At 48.5% G+C, this 23638-nt stretch overlaps 1 protein-coding gene, 1 non-coding gene and 1 pseudogene across 2 annotated transcripts; all 3 read left to right on the top strand.

Annotated features, from left to right (window-relative positions):
• Nucleotides 1-1118: 1118 nt before the first annotated feature.
• Nucleotides 1119-1264, top strand: LOC125549794 (U4 spliceosomal RNA). Its single transcript, XR_015600057.1, has one exon. It is a non-coding gene; the product is annotated as a U4 spliceosomal RNA (small nuclear RNA).
• A 4490-nt stretch (nucleotides 1265-5754) lies between these two features.
• LOC125549798 (U4 spliceosomal RNA) lies at nucleotides 5755-5819 on the top strand (annotated as a pseudogene).
• Nucleotides 5820-16542: 10723 nt separating this feature from the next.
• On the top strand, nucleotides 16543-21867 carry LOC125545196 (xylan O-acetyltransferase 1). Its single transcript, XM_048709078.2, has 5 exons — nucleotides 16543-17554; nucleotides 17687-17858; nucleotides 18169-18368; nucleotides 18527-18682; nucleotides 21180-21867. The coding sequence occupies exons 1-5, from the start codon at nucleotides 16827-16829 to the stop codon at nucleotides 21562-21564; spliced, it is 1641 nt and encodes a 546-aa protein (XP_048565035.2). The 5' UTR covers nucleotides 16543-16826; the 3' UTR covers nucleotides 21565-21867.
• Nucleotides 21868-23638: the final 1771 nt, after the last annotated feature.

Below are 23638 nucleotides of genomic sequence, written 5' to 3' on the forward strand. Positions count from 1 at the left end.
GGTTTGAGGGTTGGACCTCTAATTTTTTTTACGGGTTTGAGGGTTTAGAGGTTCTAGTCTACGATGTTTTTTCGGCGAAAACTGTAAAAAAGACGGTTATTTTTAGAGGTTTGAGGGCTCTATTAGACTTGCTCTTAGGCGCTGTTCGGTGATCCACTAGCTCCGCCAAATTTGAGGATCTGCAGAGCACCTATTCCCCCACTCCGAGATTTTTAACTTGCGCTCCGCCAACTCCCGGAGCGAGAGTGTGGAGCGGAGGAGGGCCGAACAGGCCCTTAGAGCATTACTAGTAGAGCCTCAAACCCGCAAACCCTTAAAAATAACTGCTTTTTTTTTTTTACAGTTTTTGTCGAAAAAAAGCCGTAGACTAGAACCCCTTAACTCTCAAATCCTCAATTTTTTTAAAGGTCCCACCCTCAAACCCTCTCCCAATCCTCAAAAGTAAGGGTTGGGGAGCAAAACCTACCCAACCCTCATTTGGCGGTTATCCTCGCGCGGGAGGGAAAAATCCTCCCAACTCCCGCGACCGCCGCTGCTAGTCGCCCCCGTCGCCGGCGGCCGCCCCGTCGACCTCCCACGCGCAACGACAACGTCGTTCATGGGGAATATTCCGTTATAAGGGTTGGGTTTGAGGGTTCTAATCTTTGTCCCTATTTTTTAACTCGTAAAAGTGCACAAAATAACATTTTTGGACCCTTAAAACGCTAGTGAGGGTTTGAGGATTTGAGGGTTCTACTAGTAATGCTCTAAAACTGAATGACCGGCCAGCAGCCCAACGTTCAGCAAGCAAACCTTGCTTCAAATAAAGGGGGAGAAGAAAGGAAAAACGGAAAGAAAGCGGCAGAAGCAGCAAACAGGACTCACGAAGTTTTTTTTTTCTTTTTTTCTTTTTGAGCAGGGACTCACGTGGGTGCAAGACCTACTGCCCGTAAAACAAAACATAATGTCATGGGCCGAAGAGATAGCTTGGTACCTTATGGCCCAACGGGCTACCTGCTTTAATTAACTCAGGTTGTCGCTCTGCGGCGTGATGAGCTAATTGTACCACATCGGTTGTGGAGAAATAGTTTGAGGATGACCCGGGTATAAGAAAGAGATCCCTGGGATAAGGTACACCCATCTTTGCGCTTGGGGCAATGACGCAGCTAGAGAGGTTATACCGAGGCGCGTCAATTGCTGATTGGAAACTATTTCTAAACCCCCTCTTTGACTCTCACGGGTCATTGAGAATTTTTGGAAGGGTTCCCTCTTTGAGGGTAAAACCCCACAAATCAATATGTAGAAAAAGATTTGACAATATCAACTTTTTGACCTTTGCCAAATGTGATGTTTGGGCTGTAACTTGTGGTACCTTTCAGCCTTTTCTTTCTGAATGGCAGTTCAAAAAACAAACTTGTATCAAAGTAAGACTAATACTTCATCCGTTCACAAATTCTCTCTCCGTTTCTAAATATAAGACTTTTTAGAGAATCCAATACAGACTAAATGTGAAGCAAAATGAGTGAATCGCAATCTAAAATACGTCATTATACATCCTGATGTAGTCCAAATCTCTAAAAGGCTTATATTTAGAAACGAGGGAGTATAAGATGTTTCGAATATTTTATTAATATGGATTATGTACAAACTGAAATTAGTTAACAAATACACTAAAGTATGCCTATATACATAGGATTTAGAAAAAAGTTAAAATATCTTATGCTTATTTATTAACGAACGGAGTAGTAGTCTAGCTAGTACTCCTCGGTGCTTCAAAGAAGCCGTATATATTTTATCCAAAGTCAAACAGTGCAATGTTTGACCAATTTTGTTCAAAATACCATCAAGACTACAATACCATATTAGTATTGTTGAGTATTGTCGTGGGAATAAATCTGACAATATGTAGAGGGATAGTGACGGATTGTTCCAAAGAAGAGTGCTCCCTCTGTTCCAAAATATTTGAAGTTCTAGGTTTCTTCTAAGCCAAACTTCTTTATGTTTGACCAAGTCTATAGAAAATATACCACCATCTAAGACACTAAGTAGTTTTATTAAATTCATCTAATGTATATTTGCATACTATATATGTAGTTGATGTTGTGGATCTTAGTATTTTTTTTTTCTATAAACTCGGCCAAACTTAAGGGAGTTTGACTTAGAACAAACCTAGAACTTCAAATATTTTGAAATGGAGGTGGTATTCTCCAAAAAAGAAAACTACAAACTTGTACACGTGTCCACCATTTTCATGAAGTATTTTATTTCCCAATTCAATTTTATGCAGCTAGGGCTACAATGTACAGACTAATATAAGTCTCAATAAAAACAAGCTGAACCACATGCTTAATCCCCTACATGGACAATTCTACAGCAAGAAGCCGTGGCCAACCATGATGTAAAATCTGAAAATGAGGAAGAAAAGAAAAAAACAGAAGTATCAACCATCTATATGCACAAAATAAGTTAGTAATTGCAAAAGAATAAAAAAATCTGATTTTTGTGGAATCAAATATGATTAAGTATTATACTTGTATAAAATGTTTCACCAAGAAATAACTCCCGTTGAACTCAGGGCAAAAAAATCGAGGATAATACAGTGTGAATAGTATTTGTATATAGCATTTGATTTTTTTCGCCCAAATTACAATGAAAGTCGGTCCTTGGCAAATCTTTTTGTACGAGTTCAATACTTGATCATATTTGATTTAAAAAAAGTTTCAGATTTTTTGACATTTTTTTCAGTCACTAAATTATTTTATGCATATAGGGTTCGCTGACACCGGGTGCACCAGGGTATCTTCCCAGGTCTCACGTTATCACGTATAGGTACAAGACCTTTTTTTGTACTCGCAAAAAAAAAGGAACAAGACCTTTTTTTCTCAAAAACAAGAGTGAATGCAAGAGTTTTTTTTTCTTTTTGAGAAAAAAAAGAGTGAACGCAAGAGTTACTTCAAAAGACAGGACGTACCATGGTCTGGAAGACGCCCCTACTCCCCCGTCCTTGGACGCAGATCTGCTGGTATGTAATGGCCCAATGGGCCTTCCTGTGTCGTTGATTGGTTATTTTTCGAAAGAAAGAAGTATACAAATCATTCTCAAATCCATTCTTTAGGATACATAACCCCCTAAACTCAAAATCGAGACAAATAACACCCTGAAATTACTAAAACCGGGTTAATAACCCCCTTGAGTGGTTTCTGTCCAATCTAGAGCGGTTTTGTCCCCCATGATGCAGATTACGCGTTGACTGGACAAATTACGCTGAGAAGGTCCAATTAGTCAGTTGTCTCTCTCATTTCTTCCTTTTTATCACCTCGTCTCCTCCCTTTCTTTCTTCGTCAGAGCATCGTCGCCTCCAGAAACGCCTCTCCCCTTTCGTTCGCTAGGACTTGGCAATCGCAGGCGCCGTCCGCCATCCGCCGTCGCCTGCCGCTTGCTCGTCCCCGAAGGAACGAAGCCATGTGTCCAGGTGCGTGTGCCTCCATCTCCGCTGTCGCTGTGCTTCGCTTCTGGTGTCGTTCGTCGGCGGAATCGCGAGCTCATACAAGTGGCAGCGCCCACCGACGATGGCTCCGTACGTACGGCCGGCCACGCGTTTCCTCAAATTTACTAGTCTCCCGCCTGGCGCACGACGCATTGCCATGGCCGAGACTGAGCCGCCCGTCGTGTAGCAGTGAAACTGTTGCGGCGCCGCGCCCTGCATGGCACTCTGCGGTTGTGGTCGGGCGTTCTCAGCTTGCAACAGCGCTACGTCGCCCGGTCTTCGCTGGAAGGAGGGACCAAATTAATAATCAACGTTGTTGTTCTCCTACAGGAGCCCGTTGCTTTTTATATCTGGACGGTGAAGTTCCGAAGGATGCTCTGGTGATTTGCGGGATGTTGTGTATCGATTGAAGGAACGGTCAAGGAATGAAAATGGTCTGCTAAATGCCAGCTTGGCAAAGAACATGATGCTAGATGCATATGTGTGTGATTTGGAAGTCAGCATCGTGGAGAAGTTGATGTCCTGAAGAAGAGGATTCAGAAACTGCAGTTGTCCTTTGTGCTTGCTCTGTTCTGCTTTGTCATTTCACACTTTTGGAAATGATTGTCATGAAGAAAAAGAAGCATCCTGGAGAAATTAGTCCAATAGGGAGTCATTTATGTATGTTGTTTTTCTTTGTAAGCTGTTAAGCAAAATTCAGAATGTATGATGTTAAAAAGGTTTAGAATTTGTCTTGTATCTTGTTATGCAAAATTCAGAATTTGGTACAATGCCTCTTGGAAGTGTTATGAAAATATTTGGAATTTGGTACAATGCAAAATCGCAATGCTATGGCTGATCTTCTTATGTATATTGTATAATGTATGCTGATCTGAAAAGATTCGGAATATATGTCTGCTTATATGTGTTCTCATGTATGCAATACTATGTTTTATTTACAGTGAACCAAATATACAAATATAGTGTATGCTGTTATGAAAAGATCATCTCACTGTAGATGCACTAAATGAAATTTTGCTATCTTGTTCAGTGACTGTGCACCAAAATGACAGTACAATTTCAGTACTGACTTGTACAAGCCCTGAAGTACTATCTTGTTCAGTTCTGACAGCACACCTTGTGCATTTTTATGCTTCACAGAGTTATATTAGGAAAAAAATCATGTACTTCATAGAATGCAAATAACAGCAAATTGACAGTAAACTGTTCCAAAAGATCATGTACTTCACAATACACCATAATTGAGAGTACATTATAGCAAATAGATGTTCCTATCTTGCTGAAATAAACATATGGACCCCATAAACTAATTCAAACAAAAACACTTCATTCAGACAAGTATAGCAGATAATTTACTATGGACTAACATGTTCAGTTCATTCAGAGAAGAAAGTGCACTTTTCTCCTTAACTAAACAGGGTAATCATCCACAATAAATTCTCCTAGCAATGCAAGTTCATTCAGACCCATTTACTTTGCACGAGAGATACCAGCTTGTCCTGCACCAAAATCTGCTGAAAAGTCACACCTTTTCCCTAACAAAAACATTTCTTTTTTCATGAACAGAATAGGGCATCATCCAAAACGCACTTGAACAGAACAGGGCGCATCCAAAACACTACTTCTCCCCCTAAATCCCTAGCACCGAGACGCCCCATTCCCCTCACCCGAGCCCACACCTCTGCGGCGCACACGATCGTTCACTGGAGCTCGCGATTCCGCCGATGAACGACACCAGAAGTGAAGCAGAGCAGCAACGAAGATGGAGGCGCACGCACCTGGACACATGCTTTCGTTCCTTCGGCGACGAGCAAGCGGCAGATGACGGCAGCGAGGGCGGACGGGGACGGCGGCGACGGCGGACAGCGCCCTAGCAAACGAAAGGGGAGAGGCGTTTCTGGAGGCGACGACGCTCTGACGAAGAAAGCAAGGAAGGAGACGAGGTGATAAAAGGAAAGAAATGAGAGAGACAACTGACTAATGGGACCTTCTCAGCGTAATTTGCCCAGTCAGCGCGTAATCTGCATCATGGGGGACAAAACCGCTCTAGATTGGACAAAAACCACTCAAGGGGGTTATTAACCCGGTTTTAGTAATTTCAGGGTGTTATTTGTCCCGGTTTTGAGTTCAGGGGGTTATGTATTCCAAAGAGTAGATTTGGGGGTGATTTGTATACTTCTTTCTTTTCGAAATGGAGTTGATGAGTTAATTGTACCACATCGGTTGTGCAGAAATAGTTCGAGGATTGACCGGGCTATAAGTGCTAGATCTCTGGATACAGATAACTCATCCTTGCGCTTGGGGCAATGACGCAACTAGTGAAGTTATACCGAGGCGCGTCAATTGCTGGTTCCCTGTGCCGGGGCGCGAGCGGGGGCGTCGCGACGGCTGCCGTCTACGCCCTGGAACGCTTTGACGGCACGCGGGCCTCCTTCGCCAACTTCATATGGGGGTGCGCTGCACCGTCCCGTGTCCGGTTCTTTGGGTGGCTCCTTGTACAACAGAGGATTCACACGAGAGATGTCCTGCTCTGGAAGACTATTGTGACGGCTGAGGAAGCTACATGCCCCGTGATCGAGACGGCGGATCACCTGATCTTCGATTGTCCCCTTGCCCGCTCGTTCTGGCTGGCCGTGGGCGTTGAGGTGGCCGGGAAGGGTTACCATGTTGGTGCGCTTCAGGCCCTGGACGTGCGGGGTGTGGCCGGTGATGTTGCCCACGCCTCCTTCACCCTCCTTTGCTGCTGGCAGTGGTGGAAGCATAGAAATGTCGTGGTGTTCCAAGGCGCCCGGCCTTCTCTGGCCCGTTTGCTCGGGTGCTGCCGGGAAGACTCGGTCCTTTGGAAAGGCCGTTTGAAAGTGGCCGACTGCCCGTGTGTAGATAGGTGACTGCGCGCGTTCTCTCAGGCGAATTAGCCTTAGGTTTTGGGTTTGGCGTGCCCGCCCCCCCTCTCTCAGTCCCTCTCTCCCTCCCCCACATGTGTAAAAACCTTCCCCTTTCCAGGGGTGTGATGTAATAGAAAAAAGAAAAAGATTCAGGTGGACCTTCAAAAAAAAAAATTGCTGGTTGAAAACTATACCCTCTTTGGCCATCACTGGTCACTAAGAATTTCCGGAAGGGTTCCCTCCCGGCGAGGGTAAAACCCAACAAATCCAAAATTAAAATCTTTAACCCCACGCTGCCGCGATCTTCCAGCCCTAAAAGCACCTTGTGCAAGGACGAGCACAACCGAAGATCCAGAGCACCCGACCTCTTCTTCTCAACCAAAGAGAATGAAGCATCGGCATTTGCTTTGATCCATCTCCAGCAAAGGCCATCTTTCCTTAACCATCATTGTTGTCTTTGTTGCCTCGCCTTGCTCAAGCCAAGGCAGACAGACTTTTCTCTCGTCCCCAAAGTATATAGTATCAGCCTTTCCTTCCTGGTCCGCTAAGCTTTGGATCCCACTCCGGTGCCGACGGCGACCTCGCACCGGATGTTCACGTGCAACCAAACTTCCCTGTACTGTGCATCGAGAGCTACCAGAGCGCACCAGCAGCCACGACTTGCGTACAAGGGCTCACTGATCCAATTCCAACGTAATCTGGAATCGAGATGATGATCAAGTAATCAGTCTCTTGAGCCCGGGTGGTACTGCGTCCAAATCTGATAATGAGCCGATACATTGCTGGTCCTTCCTCCCGTCTATGCAGGCCTGCGCTCACGCGCGGCGATGGGGATCGCGGAAGCTTGCCCGCGCGTTCCGGCCGGGTCCTTGACCCCCTTGCAAAGCACATGACTGACAGAGGCATTTTGGCAAGAAGCTTCCTGGCAGACGGCCACAGACGCAACGAAAATCCGGACTGTTCTGACTGCGTCGCCCGACCCGTCGTGGATCGTTGATTGCCGTCGTTAGCCGGCCGGCCGTGGTTTCTCTTCCGTGCGACTGTGAGCCGGTGACGAGATGGGTTATGGGTACATGCCATGATCCTGAACCTGAACGCTACATAGATTGCACCCATGCCTTGCAAGAAAAGGAGCATGGCGACGGCCGCGCGATCCACTTGAGCGGCCCATCCTTGTGCAAACGCTTCGTGTCCCTGCTCTCCGCTACCACCACATCAGATACCAGCAGTCGAGATCACACCCGAAAGCGGAGAATTCTCCGTCCATCCCTGGCTGGACGCGAGAAGAACACGAGGACTCGAGGAGAAGCGGTTGGTGCCCCAGCAGGACAAGCGAGAACCGGGCCGGGACAAGAGGAGCAATTCAGATTCCTCACGATTCCACCCCGACTACTTGCTCTCTCTCGCGGAAAGTGGCCGCGGTCGCTCTCCGGCTTTGTCCCGGCCAGCGCGGGCCTTCGTCGCGTCCGAGAGCACGGCGCGCGAAAGCCGAACCATCCACTGGCCCTGGAACATCGCTGTTGCCGCAAAGAAGTTCTTTGGACGACGCGCGCAGATCCATCACTTTTCGCTGTTCTGGTAGGTGGTCCGTGGCCGGCCGAACAGTGGAAGCGGATGGATGCAGAGTGGCGCTGGAGGGCCGACGACGACGACGGCCTGCGAGCAGTGTGACAGGAGGCTTGTTGTCATTGGGTCTGTACTGTACCGTGCGCCTGCAGATGAGACTTGACGGCAGTTCGGCTCGCAGCTGATCATCGCGTTAGGTTCTCGACGGGTCGCCGTCCGTGGAGACGTGCGCATGCTTGGCACTCGAAGCAGCAGCCTCGTCAGGTTCTTAGCGCCCGATCATCAGCTAGTCCAAATAATCTCTCTTCTTGACAAAGCATGAAAAAGAAGTTATATGCACCACGGTCTGTCTTGTGTCTGTCTGCTTGGATTCATCCACAGCCCAACACTGTGAGCTCCTCTCGACGTCTGAACTCTGAGCTGAGCACAAACAAAAACAGAGAAGAAACGGTGTGTGTGTGCGTGTGCTCCAAGGCCGCCGGCCGGCAATGCACGCATCGTTTTCCCAGCAGTAGCACAGCTAAGGCGTTGCCTTGCTGTTGAAAATGATCGCGAGATGATTGGGCAAGGCAATGCAGTGGGGATGGTATCTGCCAAAGAAACTAGGCTCGTTGCTTCAGGCGTAATCAGGGACAAATAAGTCATCTGAGAAAACTTAGTCAAATGGCTCAATCATATGCACATTGAGAGCACTGATACAGTGTCGTGTGGTGGACAGAACACAAGCATTCAGGCTTATATGCTCCACTGGTATGTCGATAGCTCCAAGTGAAGAGACAATGTTTATTAGGGATATACGTTATTAAAGTACTAAAGGCATAAATATATCATGTACTCTTTTCGTCTCATATTATAAGAACGTTTTTGACACTAGTGTACAGAGTGAGTAATTGCTAGTTAGAGGCACAATGTGCGATACTACTATCAAGTTCTCTAGTTAAACTTTCTGAATTTGCTATACGGCACACACAACGCACAAATTAAATTGTTTATGGACAATACAAAACTGAATGAGATGCAAATGTCAGGCGAGTGCTCTTTTAAAGGAATGTTAAACTCCCCCGACTTCCATGTCGGCGGATACACATAGCCACAATATTATTGAAGTTGATACAAGGTAATGCAACCAAAGCATCAACAAGCAAGTACAGGAAATAGGCAACAATGATAGAGCCATGACATGACATGACATGTAAACACTTATGACTAACTCATTTTCTTCTGCAGCAACGCCTCCAAGAAGAACACACGGCAACAACACAATTATGCCAAGTTCAACCAATCAAGGCTAGAGTGTCGGTCCAGAAAATGCCTTCAACAAGTTAACAACACAATTATGTCGTTATTGAGTCGGATGAGTAAAGGCCAGAGCATGGATCCCCACCCCCGGCATGAAGTGGTATTTCTGTCACCATGTTGATGGCAGATTTTCCAGAAGCTCTCTCACCTAGCAGTCATCAAGAAAACCACAATGGAATCCTATTTAGATAGTTGTAAAGTAACCCGTAAACCGAAACTTATCACGAATGTGCACCAAAACTGGCCCAGATAGAGGATTGGCCTCGATTGGTTGTCCTCGGACTCATGAGACAAAAAGGAAGAGACGACAGCATGAGTCGCATCAAGATCCGTTGATCATATAGATTTGCAAGCACACCATTGATGCGCTTGCGGTCTGTGGATGATAGCACATAAGCTTCACCATAAGAGAGTCACCTACCTGTTTGCCTCTAATGGAGAAGTGTTATAATGTGGCGGTGACAAAGGCCGAGCTAACGGGAAGTCGATGATGAGACATCTCCTACAAAAAGCTGCCACCAGCCAAGACGGATCATGGTCAAGCAGCATGCCAACGCCCGCCACTGCTCCTACACGGAGGGAGCCGTGCTTGCCGGTGAAAGGATCACGATGGATTGCCACCGACTCGATCAATCGTCGCAGTTCCCCACAACTACACTGACATGTCCACCATTGCCGGATTCCGGGGGTCATCACCCTAGTGTGAGCTCTGTTTTTCCATCGCCCATGGTTATCACATTGCCATAGTCGGAGGCCCCCTCTTCGTGCGAGAAAAGACCCCCCCCCTCCCCCTCCGCAACCCTCTCGACCATCTATTTAGTTGGCTTTACCCGGTAGCATCATCTGATGACGGGGAGAGGAATATGATGGGAGGAGACAATAGTAGCGGCGGTGGCTAGGTTTCACCTTTCGTCCCAAAGCTTCCCTAAGAATGACGCGAATGAGTTGCATTCACAAATAATAATATTTCCTTGTTGCGGATGAGGTGAATGAGTGATGCAAATCACACAAAAAAATTTCCTCGACGGGCAAGGATAGTGGTATCTCATGATTAAAAAAAGGAAATATATTCAAAATCACCATGTGGAATGCTCCTTTTTCTTCCAGGTATAATAATGCTCCTTTTTTTGTAGGATATATATAGAATGCTCCTTGTACTACACCCAGAGGAGTACAAAATTTTACCAAATATTGCATATTTGAATTCCTTTGCCTGCAACTCGGGGAACAATTTGGAAGCATCCGTGTTCATGAAGAAAAAATGGCAGGTGTGTATTTCCATTTAGAAGCGAGTGAAAGCCCACCATGATTATGATATTCATAATGTTGAAGTCATGGTTAGTCACGTCGCTGCAAAGTTCTTCAGTTCCAGAAGGCTCGGACCGGTAGTAGTTAGCATATCAGCAAGAAGGATAGCTTACTAGAACTCTACACGGACGTCATTGTACTTGTAACCCCAGACCAAAATAAAGAACACTGGAGATATGATGGGCCAGTTGGTTCATCTTAAATGTCATTTCGCAACGCGTGTGCGTGTTGCTGATCTATGTTCCCTTCAGAAGCCAATCTGGTGTTTGGGCTATGTTTTTCCATTGTCCATGGTCGTCACATTGCCATAGTCGGAGGCCTCCTCTCTGCGCGAGAAAAGAACTCCCTCCCCCTCTCAGCACTACTCCCGACTATCTATTTAATCGATATGATGGGAGGAGACGATAGTAGCGGCGGTGGCTAGGTTTCATCTGATGTTGCAAGCTTCCCTAAGAACGACGCGAACGACTTGCATTCGCAAATAATAATGTTTCCTTGTGACGGATGATGCGATTGAGTGAAAACTGATTACGAGCTTGTATGGTGCAAATCACATAGAAGTTTTTTTTTCTCTAGCGGGCAAGGATGGTTGTACGCTCCTTTTTGTTTCATGCATATAGAATACACCCTTTTTCGCGGGATATATAAAATGCTCCTTGTACTACACCCAAAGCAGTACAAAATTTTACCAAATAAAGATGACCTTTGAGTCTGCAGAACCTAAGGGAAAAAGGCTTATGTGGCAAATGGTAAAACCAAGGTTGGGCCTTGCTGGAGGAGTTTTGTTCAAGACGAACTGTCAAGGGGTTCTCATTATAACCCAACCGCGTAAGGAACGCAAAATCAAAAAACATAACACCGGTATGACGGAAACTAGGGCGGCAAGAGTGGAACAAAATAGCAGGCATAAGGCCGAGCCTTCCACCCTTTACCAAGTATATAGATGCATTAAATAAATAAGAGATATTGTGATATCCCAACAAAATCCATGTTCCAACAAGAAACAAAAGTCAATCTTCACCTGCAACTAGCAACGCTATAAGAGGGGCTGAGCAAAGCGGTAACATAGACAAACAACGGTTAGCTAGGACAAGGTGGGTTAGAGGTTTGACATGGCAATATGGGAGGCATGACATAGCAAGTGGTAGGTATCGCGGCATAGCAAAAGAGCGAGCAACTAGCAAGCAAAGATAGAAGTGATTTCGAGGGTATGGTCATCTTGCCTGAGATCCCGCAAAAAAGAAGAACGAGTCCATGAAGAAGACAAACGGACGTAGATGAACGGATCCTCACAACTCCGGAACGAAATCGAAGCTAACGCGAGAAGTAACCCGGAAAGAAACAAACAACATAGTAAACAACCATCACATAAACATGGCATGATGCACAACCAAGTATGATGCATGTCCGGTTTAAATATGCATGGCATGGCAAAGTGCACAAACAATACTACAAATTAAGTGGAGCTCAATATGCAACGACTTGCATATTGACGAAACACCACATGACTTATTTAGTTCTCTCTCGTTTACGTACTCAACAAAATTAAATGTTGGTTAACATGGCAAGAGGTGAAACATGAATAGAAAACACGGTTAGGCATTTTAAATGAGGCCGGAAACATCAACCAACAAATCCGGTAAAACCCCATATGCATTTAGCAATTTAATGTAGCAACAATGTTAAACATTTTAATTGTTGTTATCATGATGCGGATGACATGAACAAGTTTATGCAATTTTTTATTAAAAGTTGACAAGAGCATTACGACGCATTTGTCACCGTGGTGAAAAGGAAAGGGGTGCCACGGCAACGATAACGAAAACGGTGCCACAGCAGCGTTTCGGTTCCGGTAACTCGATTGAGATACCGATGCAAAGGAGAAGTGTGCAGATGCGTGCAAAAGATGGTGGGGCGCTCCCGGATTCCGGGTGTCCCACGAGTTGGCGACAAGGAAACGAGTGACAATTTGGACACGGTGCAAACATGAGCATCTCAAACATCGCAAGCATTCGTTCACGGACGTCGTCTCGAGGTTATACCTTCGAAGCGTGCAAGCGGGTGCAAACTAGAGGAAGTAGAAGGTTCTCGCGACGGCGGTAGTGGAAGTAGTCGTTCTCGCACGCTCTAGGGTTGACGGTAGAGATTCTCGCGATCTCGGCGATGGTAGTGGTACATGTTTATCGTTGCACGAGTTTTCATAGACGTGCATGTCATCGGTGTCGTGGTACTTGGGGTCTTCGGACTTTCCGGTCCCGTTCTTGCGACGGTAGTCGTTCACGTTCGTTCGGAGAGGTACTTGATGACTCCAACGTCTTCGGGGCGACGATAGTTGTACACGGTCCACGAGACGTCGATCATTCGGGGTCCGACTTGCGGGTCTTGCCGACATGAGGCGTTTTTGTGTAGACGAACTTGGCGCATCCGAAGGGTCACACTTGTCGTCGTGGGAACTTGGTGAATCCGAGGTCTTCGAGGTCGGCGGTAGTTGTACATCTCATAGTGGAACTTGACGGATCCGAGGACTCCGAGGGTCGTCGTGGTACTCGTTCACGTTGTAGTCGTACATGTACTGTGGTCGAGGTCTTGGTGGACTTGCAGGTCTTGGTGATTTCAAAGCGTTCATCGGTAGTAGAACTTGGCGGTCTCGACGGTCGTCGTGGTACTTGACGTAATCCACGCAAACGGTGCTTATCCAAGCATCAATCTTGACGAAGATGTACTTGACGAGTTACCCGAACGCGTTAGTCCTCGGACTTGGGCTCCGGAGATGGTGTCGTGGTGGTCCTGCAGCAACAGCCTCTGCAAGGGCGTTGGGGGAGGAGATGGTCGCGACAGAGGACGAAACCAAGGAGCAGCAGTGCGAGGAGGGCCATGGCGGGCGTCGTGGTTGAAGGCCCGAGGTGGTTGCGGCCAGAGCAGCGTCGAGTCAGGGTGCTGGACTCACCCGAGTCAACGTGGGCGCGTGTGTCTAAGAATGCAGCAGGCAGCAGCGAGTGAAACAGGGCAGCAACGCGCGACAAACGGGCGGCGACCAGCTGCAAGGTGTGCTGGGCTGACTCTCTCTCTTTCTCTCTCACTCTAAAGAACAAAAGAAAAAAACAAAACAGAGATATGAAAGAAAAGAAAGAGAGGTTAGGGAAAAAAGTTGGACATATGGATAATTTTCACAGACTCGTAAAAATGTGCATGGTCCACGAAAAATAGGAGAGGCATGATTGCAAGGATTTAATTCAAAGTCATTTGAATTTAATTCAGATGATTTGAACAAGGCCTGGGAAATAGAGGTGTCCAAAAATGTTTGGATTTTGGTGGAGCTCCGGAAAATGATGAAAGAAAAATATGTCAAAGTTAGAGACCAAGAGTTGAGAAGGAAAAAGGCATGGGATATTTGCAAGTGTGTTATGGTTAATTCCAAATAAATGGAATAATTTTTATCATAGCTCCCTAATAGTATTGAGAGGCTTTAATATGTTATAAAGAGAAATCACAAGTGAATTCCCTCAATTTAAATGGATCAAAGATCCATGCCATTTATTTAGATGGGTTAAGAAAAGAAATGACATGATGGCATGCTGCAATGCACATGATGCAATGATGAATGCAAAGAACCAAACAAATCAGACGACGAAACCCGGAAATCCTGAAAGGCATCTGAAGCTCCGGTCTTGGGGCGTCACAGGATGATAGCACATAAGCTTCACCATGAGAACACATATAGTAAGAGAGCCACCTACCTGTTTGCCTCTAATGGAGAAGTGTCATAATGTGGCGGTGACAAAGGCCGAGCTAACGGGAAGTCGATGATGAGACATCTCCTACAAAAAGCTGCCACTAGCCAAGACGAATCATGGTCAAGCAGCATGGCAACGCTCGCCACTGCTCCTACAAACGGAGGGAGCCGTGCGTGTCGGTGACAGTGTCACGATGGACGATGGATTGCCACCGACTCGATCAATCGTCGCAGTTCCCCACAACTACACTGACATGTCCACCATTGTCGGATTTCGGGGGTCATCGCCCTAGTGTTTGAGCTCTGTTTTTCCATCGCCCATGGTTGTCACATTGCCATAGTGAGAGGTCCCCTCTCTGTGCGAGAAAAGAACCCCCTCCCCCTCCGCAACCCTCTCGACCATCTATTTAGTAGGCTTTACCCGGTAGCATCATCTGATGACGGGGAGAGGAATATGGTGGGAGGAGACGATAGTAGCGGCGGTGGCTAGGTTTCACCTTTTGTCCCAAAGCTTCCCTAAGAATGACGCAAATGAGTTGCATTCACAAATAATAATATTTTCTTGTTGCGGATGAGGTGAATGAGTGATGCAAATCACACCCAAAAAAAATTCCCTCGGCGGGCAAGGATAGTGGTATCTCATGATTAAAAAAAGGGAAATATATTCAAAATCACCATGTGGAATGCTCCTTTTTCTTTCAGGTATAATAATGCTCCTTTTTTGCAGGATATATATATATATATATATATATATATAGAGAGAGAGAGAGAGAGAGAGAGAATGCTCCTTGTACTACACCCAGAGGAGTGCAAAATTTTACCAAATATTGCATATTTGAACTCCTTTGCATGCAACTCAGGGAACAATTTGGAAGCATCCGTGTTCATGAAGAAAAAATGGCAGGTGTGTATTTCCATTTAGAAGTGAGTGAAAGCCCACCATGATTATGATATTCATAATGTTGAAGTCATGGTTAGTCACGTCGCTGCAAAGTTCTTCAGTTCCAGAAGGCTCAGACCGGTAGTAGTTAGCATATTAGCAAGAAGGATAGTTTGCTAGAACTCTACACAGACGTCATTGTACTTGTAGCCCCAGACCAAAATAAAGGACACTGGAGATATGATGGGCCGGCTGGTTCATCTTAAACGTCATTTCGCAACACGTGTGCATGTTGCTGATCTATGTTCCCTTCAGAAGTCAATCTGGTGTTTGGGCTCTATTTTTTCCATTGTCCATGGTCGTCACATTGCCATAGTCGGAGGCCTCCTCTCCGCGCGAGAAAAGAACCCCCCTCCCCCTCTCATCACTCCCGACTATCTATTTAATTGATATGATGGGAGGAGACGATAGTAGCGGCGGTGGCTAGGTTTCATCTGATGTTGCAAGCTCCATAAGAACGACGTGAACGACTTGCATTCGCAAATAATAATGTTTCCTTGTGACGGATGATGCGATTGAGTGAAAACTGACTACGAGCTTGTATGGTGCAAATCACATAGAAGTTTTTTTTTTCTCGAGCGGGCAAGCTCCTTTTTGTTTCACGCATATAGAATACACCTTTTTTCGCGGGATATATAGAATGCTCCTTGTACTACACCCGAAGCAGTACAAAATGTTACCAAATATTGCATATTTGAACTCCTTTGTCCGCAACTCGGGGAACAAATTGGAAGCATACGTGTTGATGAAGGAAAAATGGCAGGTACGTGTGTATTTCCATTTAGAAGCGAGTGAAAGCCACCATGGGCTCTTATGATATTCATCATAATGTTGAAGTAATGGTTAGTCACGTCGCTGCAAAAGTTCTCCAGTTCTAGAAGTCTCAAACGGGTAGTTAGCATATCATCGTGGCAGGAAGGATAGCTTGCCAGAACTCTGCACACACGTCATTGTTCTCCCGGACAAAAACAATGTGCACCGGAGATACCACGAACTACGAATAAAAGGCCAACTGCTTCATCTCGAACGTCATTTCGCAACGCGTGCGCATGTTCCTGATCCCCGTTCCCTTCAGAATGTCGATAAGCCATATGGCGTTGACTGCAGGGACAAAACACATCGTTGGATGCACATGGTAACTACGTTTTGCCTTGCATTTTTTTCTTTCTTTTTGGAAGAACAAGTGTTCCTCCAGTGGGGTGGCCTTGGTTAATTTAGTCTGGCCTAGCCCATCACTGACGTGCTGCACCACGTTTTTCCATGCCCCCGTCCGTCTCGTCTGGCCGAGTCTCCGGCCATTAGAAATTGGCAGAGAATAAAATCGCTCTCGACAATCCAGCCACTCGCCCAATGAAAACCGATTGCTTGCTCGTTCAACGGCAAAAAAAGAGAGAAGAAAAGAGGCCATGGTGGCTTCATCCCCTCACCAAATCCACAGCCCCCCGGCTCTGACTCAACCCCGTTCGCCCATAAGTAAAGCCACCCTCTCTCTCTAGCCGGCTAGCCCGCGCTCTCCCCCTCTCCGCGGCACGCACCATCACTCCATCAGACGACCCACGTACCACGTACCAGGAGGCAAGAGGAAGGAGGGAGGGCCCAGCGAAGCGACCGAAGCTGCACGCGGGCGCCATGTCACTCCCCGGCCGCCGCAAGTCGTCGCTGGCCGGCGCCGGCGGGGGTGCGGGCGCCGGGCCGTTCGACACGCTCGGCGCGAAGCACGGCGCGCCGCGCAAGGGCGGGCGGCTGCCGGTGTACGTGGCGGGCGTCTTCTTCGTCGTCTTCGTCATCGTCATGTACGGCGAGGACATCCGGTCCGTCACCCTCGAGCCGTTTGCCCGCGGCGTCGGGCCCGTCAGGCAGCAGGCGGTCGTCGTCTCGGACGCCGGCCGCGCCGCCGCCACCCCGCGGCGGGACGTGCTCTCTTCTTCCTCCACGGGGAAGAAGACCGTCGCCCCCCGGCGCGACGTGATCGCTTCTCCGGAGAGGCCCGTCCCCGTGGCGCTGCCGCGCGACGACGGAAGAGAGAGGCCGGGGCACGCCGCGGCGAAGACAGAGACGGCGCCCGAGCAGGCGATCCGGAAGGTCACCGCCCCCAAGGTGAAGAAGCCGAAGAAAGCGAAGAGGCCGAGGCGGCTGCGGCCGGCGAGGAAGACGGTGGCGGCGGGGGCCGTGCTGGGGTCGCCGGAGACGTGCGACCTGTCCAAGGGCGAGTGGGTGTTCGACAACGCGAGCTACCCGCTGTACCGCGAGGAGGAGTGCTCGTTCCTGACGTCGCAGGTGACGTGCATGAAGAACGGCCGCCGCGACGACAACTACCAGAAGTGGCGGTGGCAGCCCAAGGACTGCGACATGCCCAGGTGCGTTTCCGCTCGTCGGTCGTTCCGGCCGGCGACGACTACCCGATCACCCCGGCGATCGCCGTGCATGCCCGAAATTGGGTTGGACGCGCATGCATGCTCAGGCGGCGAGCTTGTTGAAACTGCATGCAGGTTCGACGCGAAGGTGTTCATGGAGAGGCTCCGGAACAAGCGGTTCATGTTCGTGGGGGACTCGCTGAACCGGAACCAGTGGGAGTCGATGGTGTGCCTGGTGCAGTCGGCCGTGTCGCCGGACAAGAAGTACGTCACCTGGGAGGACCAGCGGGTCGTCTTCCACGCCTGGGTGAGTAGCACGAAACAATGGCCGTCCCGGCAGCATCTCTCTCTCTCTCTCTCGACCGGCCGGTTCGTGCCCCCTACGATGGAGAACGAACCTTAGCCAGTTGGCCAACCGGCAGGGCCCACGGCTGCCGCAACGGTTTTTCAAATGTGACGTCGTACGTAGTAGTACCTGTACCGTAGCCGTAGGTGGCGGCTTAGCTAGCAAGTGCACCAACTACTTGTACTACTACGACGTATTCCATCCGTCTAGGGTGTCTTCTTGCGCCTTCTTGTGATCAGGTCAAATAACGTCCATTTCTTATCGACAACAGGAGTTCAACGCGACGGTGGAGTTCTACTGGTCGCCGTTCCTGGTGGAGTCCAACTCGGACAACCCCAAGATCCACAGCATCCCGACCCGGATCATCGACGCGGGGGCCATCGCGGCGCACGCCCAGAACTGGCGCAACGCCGACTACCTCGTCTTCAACACCTACATCTGGTGGATGAACACCCTCAACATGAAACTCAAGTACGTCTACGTGCACAACACAACACGATCGAGAACATGCCGTGCCGTCTCGTGCGTCGATCGCCGGGGCATGCACGGTCGAAGTGGTGGTAAAACTGCATGCGCTGCGGTGACACTGATGGACTGACATGGAGGTTGGCTGATGGATGGATTGGCAGGAGGCCGGGCGGGCGGGACTGGGAGGACCATGAGGAGGTGGTGAGGATCGAGGCGTACCGGAAGGTTCTCAGCACCTGGGCCGGCTGGGTGAACGACAACATCGACCCGGCGCGCACGTCCGTCTTCTTCATGAGCATGTCCCCTCTTCACCTCAGGTACCGTACCCTACCCTGCCTACCCCCGTAGTAGTTTTCTATTCTGTTCCACTGTAGATAAGTCGTTTTTGTTCTTCTGGTGGTAGTCAGTACGCACACCTACGCGCACCTGCACCGTAGTTCCTAGGAAACGCCGAAATCTCGACACGCGCGCATGGCGGCGACGGCCAAAAAGACGAGGCCGGCAGCGCGTGGTGCGTACCGGGTGTCTGCACCGGTCCAACCCGAGACCGGTGCACGCGTCGGGCCGCGGCCGGGAAGTGCAGACGCGCACGGGCTGGTGGTCTAGTGGGGTCCGGCACGCACGGTCGGTTTCCGGGGCCGGACGGCGAGCGCGCGCGCGGGATTGGAAGTTGGAACGAGTCGGGCGGGCGCGTCGCGTCTAGCGGGTCGGTCGCTGTCTTGGGAGAAAATGGAAGCGACAGACAGTCGTGGCAGACCCGGTCCGGCGGCGTGCTCGCTCGAATATTCCCAGGCGACGTGGAAGTACCAGCAGGTTTTTATTTTTAGTTGCAAAAAAAGCAGGCTTCTGTTTTTTGGGGGTGATGGCGCGGTATATATCCCGTCGACGGAGCAGCCGGCCGGGTCGTGCAGCATTCTCTAGGTGCGGTGCGACTAGCAGAGCATGTACGTACTGGATGGAATGGAACACATGGCCTCACGTTGCCCACCCGCTCGTTGACCCTCTCTGTACGCATGTGGATGTGGTAGCATACTCTTGTACTAGTAGTTGGTGTAACGGATACCGTTGTACGTGTAGTTTAGTGAGCCAGTTAGGATATACGTACTTTTTTTTTTCAACATGTTAGGATATACGTACTGCGCCATTAGTTTACACATGCATGGTTTGATATTCCAAACAGCGTGGTGCTATATGCTAATGCTAATAGAATAAAGTAAGCACAGGGTACATGCACTAACCGTCTAATCTACAGTCACAAGGAATGCCACCCCACCAGTAAGGTGCATGCATAATGCCACTGCCACCGGAGTTTTCAAATAGTCACTACTCCATTGGGATCGCCAACGGAGTATACTAGTACTAGAGTACTACGTATACGTAGTACTTCTGTAAACCACGGTAGCTCGGTATGCATGTCGTGACCAGCACTGCAGGGAGCAGTACAATATGCGCAAATCGTGTACGTACACGTCTTTTTAGATGCCACTTGGGGTGGAATCTACGCGGTCAAAACGATCGACGTGCGTCACAACTCGCAGCACACAAGCGGACTTGGTAAACTCCTTTACAAAAGTCCAAGGAGAAGATGCTCCTCCAATGGAGCGGGGTAGTTGCTCCCCTCTCGTTGTCGCCCAAGCAGCACTCTCAGAAATTAATAATGGAGAACTACGTACTCGATAGGACCCTAGGAAGGATACATTATACATACATGGGTATGACCATGTAGTATAATTCTGCGTACCTGTCAATCACATGGACCCTCGGCCTCGGCTCAAATCATTCCGCGCACATGAATCTTAGACGGAAGCTTCCGTCGTCGCGAACGAGTCCCGGCCCCGTACATGGTGCACCAATCATGCATTCCATGCACCAGCGACGTACTACTGGTCTCGTGTGCTCGTAACCGGCCGTGTTGGTGCTTCGTGGGACGTGGAATAGTCTTGGACGCCCCTGCCAATGATCGTTCCGAGCAGGTTCCGAGTGATCGTCCCGTGACCGCGAGTTTCGGATCTTGGAACGGACGACGCATTTTTTAGGACAAGTAGCCGGATGCGGGTAGTTCCAGCAGCGTTTTGGGGTTTTCCTTCTGCGTGGTAATCCAATTATTCCTGGCTATAAGGATCAAACAGACGGTTGTGTTGTGTTGTGTTGGTTACCTAGCGACTACCGGAGTGGCTCGATAAGGACGTGCGGTGGACATGGCCCTGGGATGACGCCTCACGAAAGCTCCCCTAAACCTTTTAGAAAAGCAGCGTGACCCCATCCTGAGATTGATGGATACTCCTATATGTTTAGTTCCCGTGAAGCAAACCACTTTGATTTGCCTTGGTATTTTTATATAGTCAGCGATCCTATTTAGTAGTGGTAGTGTGTGAGAAGATATGGTGCAACCGGAGAAACTGCCATGGCGACCGGTGAATGCATGAGCAAACCAATCAGCTTCAGAGGCTACTAGCTATGCCACGTTATTTTGCGTGTTCAGCAATCCCGAAGTTGTTAAGTATTTTCAGTCGGGATTGCGTCCACGATCGAGCGAGTTGATGAAGTCTCTGGCTAGCTTGGAGTTGGAGGCATGTCGCATCAAAAGACGTACACAGCTAAAGTTGGTCAACAACACTATTTTACGTGAAGATAGAATCACAGAACTGGATTAGAGTAGTTGGGTTGCGTGATCGACTCATGCTGCGAATCCGCTAGAGCTAGCGTGCTCCACAGAAGAAGAGTAGTAGTATCAAGTTCTAGTACTATGATTATTAACTGGTTCTATAACTCTGTTGGAAATTGACTGGGGCTTTTTTTGGGTGTGAAAAACAGCCCGCAGGTGTGGGGAAACCCTAACGGGATCCGGTGCGCGAAGGAGACGATGCCGCTGGTGAACTGGCGCGGGCCGATATGGCTGGGCACGGACTGGGACATGTTCAAGGTGGCGTCCAACATCACCCGGGCGGCGGCGCCGCGGGTGCCCATCACCTTCGTGGACATCACCACCATGTCGGAGCGGCGCAAGGACGGGCACACCTCCGTGCACACCATCCGGCAGGGCCAGATCCTCACGCCGGAGCAGCAGGCCGACCCCGGCACCTACGCCGACTGCATCCACTGGTGCCTCCCCGGCGTGCCCGACATCTGGAACAGCTTGCTCTACACCAGGATCATGTCCAGGCCGGACGCCGCCACGGCTGCTCTCACGGCCAGATAGATAGATACATGTTGGGAATTTCTGTCGATTCGAAAAGTTCTTTCTTCTTCTTCTTCTTCTTCTTTTTTCTTTACATTCTTTCTGGCCTGTTTAGTTTTTACGTGTCAAATACGCCAGCTTTGTTTTCTTTCTTCTTTCGTTGGGGGTAGGTTAAGTAAGTGGAAAGAGATTAATTATATAAGGTGATACATGGCTCGTGGCCTGCCATGTGCGTGCACATATGCGCTGTAAGGGGGAGGTTCCTGCTCAAACTGTAAATTCTGAAGTCAAAGAGATGAACAGAACAGATGGTTTATAGAGAAATGGGCAGTTGCGTCCGTGCCTCCAGCTGCACTGCACAGCCGTCTTGCGGCGCCTCGATCTGTCCGCGAGCTCGTTTCTTTGGCAAGATCGACGTCGCCAGCTCTCCGGCTTATTCTCTTCTTTTCTAGGGCAGAAGATCAAAAAGGGAACGGAGCAGGAAGCGCCTTTTGGCGATCATTCCATGGATGATTTACCTGAAAAAGGCGGGCAGCAACAAAAACAATGGGCGCCACTTGGCTGAACTTGACAGAGCTAGTAGTTAACTGACTGACGACAGTGTGCATGCAGGTCCGGAAATGTCCGGGCTGCCTTTCGCCTTCTTTCTGGCAGCAAAGCTCCCGTATCTCTGGCCCGGATCGGGCGTTGCGACAGGTACCGAACGTGAATCGTGGCACCAACTTGTGGTACTTTTTTTTAGCATCAGTACAGACACAAGCGCTTATATACACGCGCATACATTCACCCCTATGAACGCACACACGCACATCCTACCCCTATGAGCACCTCCGAGAGACTGAGCCGGCATATCATCTTGAGATTTACGAAGTCACCGTAGACGCCTCGTCGTCGACGGGAACGCCTCCTCCACTGAAAGCGCATTGTCGGAAATCCTGAAATAAATCCAGGAATAATGCGAGCACCAGGAAAATCCAGGAATAATGCGAGCACCAGGATTTGAACCCTGATGGGTTGAGGATGCCACTGTCCACCTAACCAACTCAACCACAGGTTGATTCGCACCAACTTGTGGTACTACAACGTAGAGAACGGAGCAGCGACGTCTCTGGCAAGTGGCTGGCGCAGGGGTAGCCCTGGTGCCTGCTATACGAGAGGCGTTGGTTTTTTTTAAAACATGGAAAAAGATTGGAAATGAAACCGAATTCGTATTCATGTCCACTACGGTTTCATGGCTGAATTGGAAATGAAACCAATTCAATACGGAGGCCTTCAATACAGACATCTAAACACAGCGTAAAGGAAGAGGTTGCAAGCAAGCAAATGGAGCTCCTCCCTAAGGTTGTGATGATCCAATCCATTAACTGTTCTTCTTTAACTTGCGTTTCCACCATCTTTGATGAGATTGTTCTAGTCCCTATCGGTGGCGGAGCTAGATGGATTCTGCTGGAGGGGCCAATGGCAAAATACGAGTGTTTGGAGGGGCCAAAAGCTAAAAAAGTTTTCATCCAAGTCCTTCTAATTTTTCCCTTCACAAATTGGTTCAAAGCTGGGGGGGCCACAGCCACCCCAGCACAACACATAGCTCCGCCGTTGGTCCCTATCTCTTGGCCCCCAAATCTTATTGTGTCCATCCAACATACTGTAACCTTGATATATGAGAACCTATAGTGCTACAGAGAGAGGAACTTATTGTATCTCATATTTAATTATAGTGGAACAATAATTGTGTGGTGGCTTCGACCCATGGTTTTTACCCCTAACTTGGGGTTTTCTGTTTAAATACGAATGTTCATCTCTGCTGACTTATGTACTTTTTGTGTGGTTTCGCGTGGCAAGAAACACTTTGAATATGTATGTTTGATTTGGAGTGTTGGAGAAACTGAAAAATGTATTAAGTTTCGGGTAACCAAACTTAGTTTTTAGATACAGGCACATATGTTCCCTTCCGTAACTGAGCAACGATATGTGGATTACTTTATTTTTTGCTTTATCAACAAGACACAACAAGAAAATTACGGGGTAGCACGAATACGCGGTTTGCTCTATCCAAGGTAGCCAGAATCATGATTCCGTATTGGAATGGAGCTCTAGT

Source organism: Triticum urartu, chromosome 3A (genome assembly GCF_056163025.1).
Source record: "Triticum urartu cultivar PI428250 chromosome 3A, HENAU_Tu73, whole genome shotgun sequence".
NCBI lineage: Eukaryota > Viridiplantae > Streptophyta > Magnoliopsida > Poales > Poaceae > Triticum > Triticum urartu.

Excerpts from the sequence above, each read along its gene's own strand:
- LOC125545196 (XM_048709078.2), top strand. The coding sequence starts at position 16,827 with ATGTCACTCCCCGGCCGCCGCAAGTCGTCGCTGGCCGGCGCCGGCGGG. Across the intron at positions 17,859-18,168 it reads GGGTCGTCTTCCACGCCTGG|GAGTTCAACGCGACGGTGGA; the intron begins GTGAGTAGCACG and ends TATCGACAACAG. Across the intron at positions 18,683-21,179 it reads ATGTCCCCTCTTCACCTCAG|CCCGCAGGTGTGGGGAAACC; the intron begins GTACCGTACCCT and ends TGTGAAAAACAG.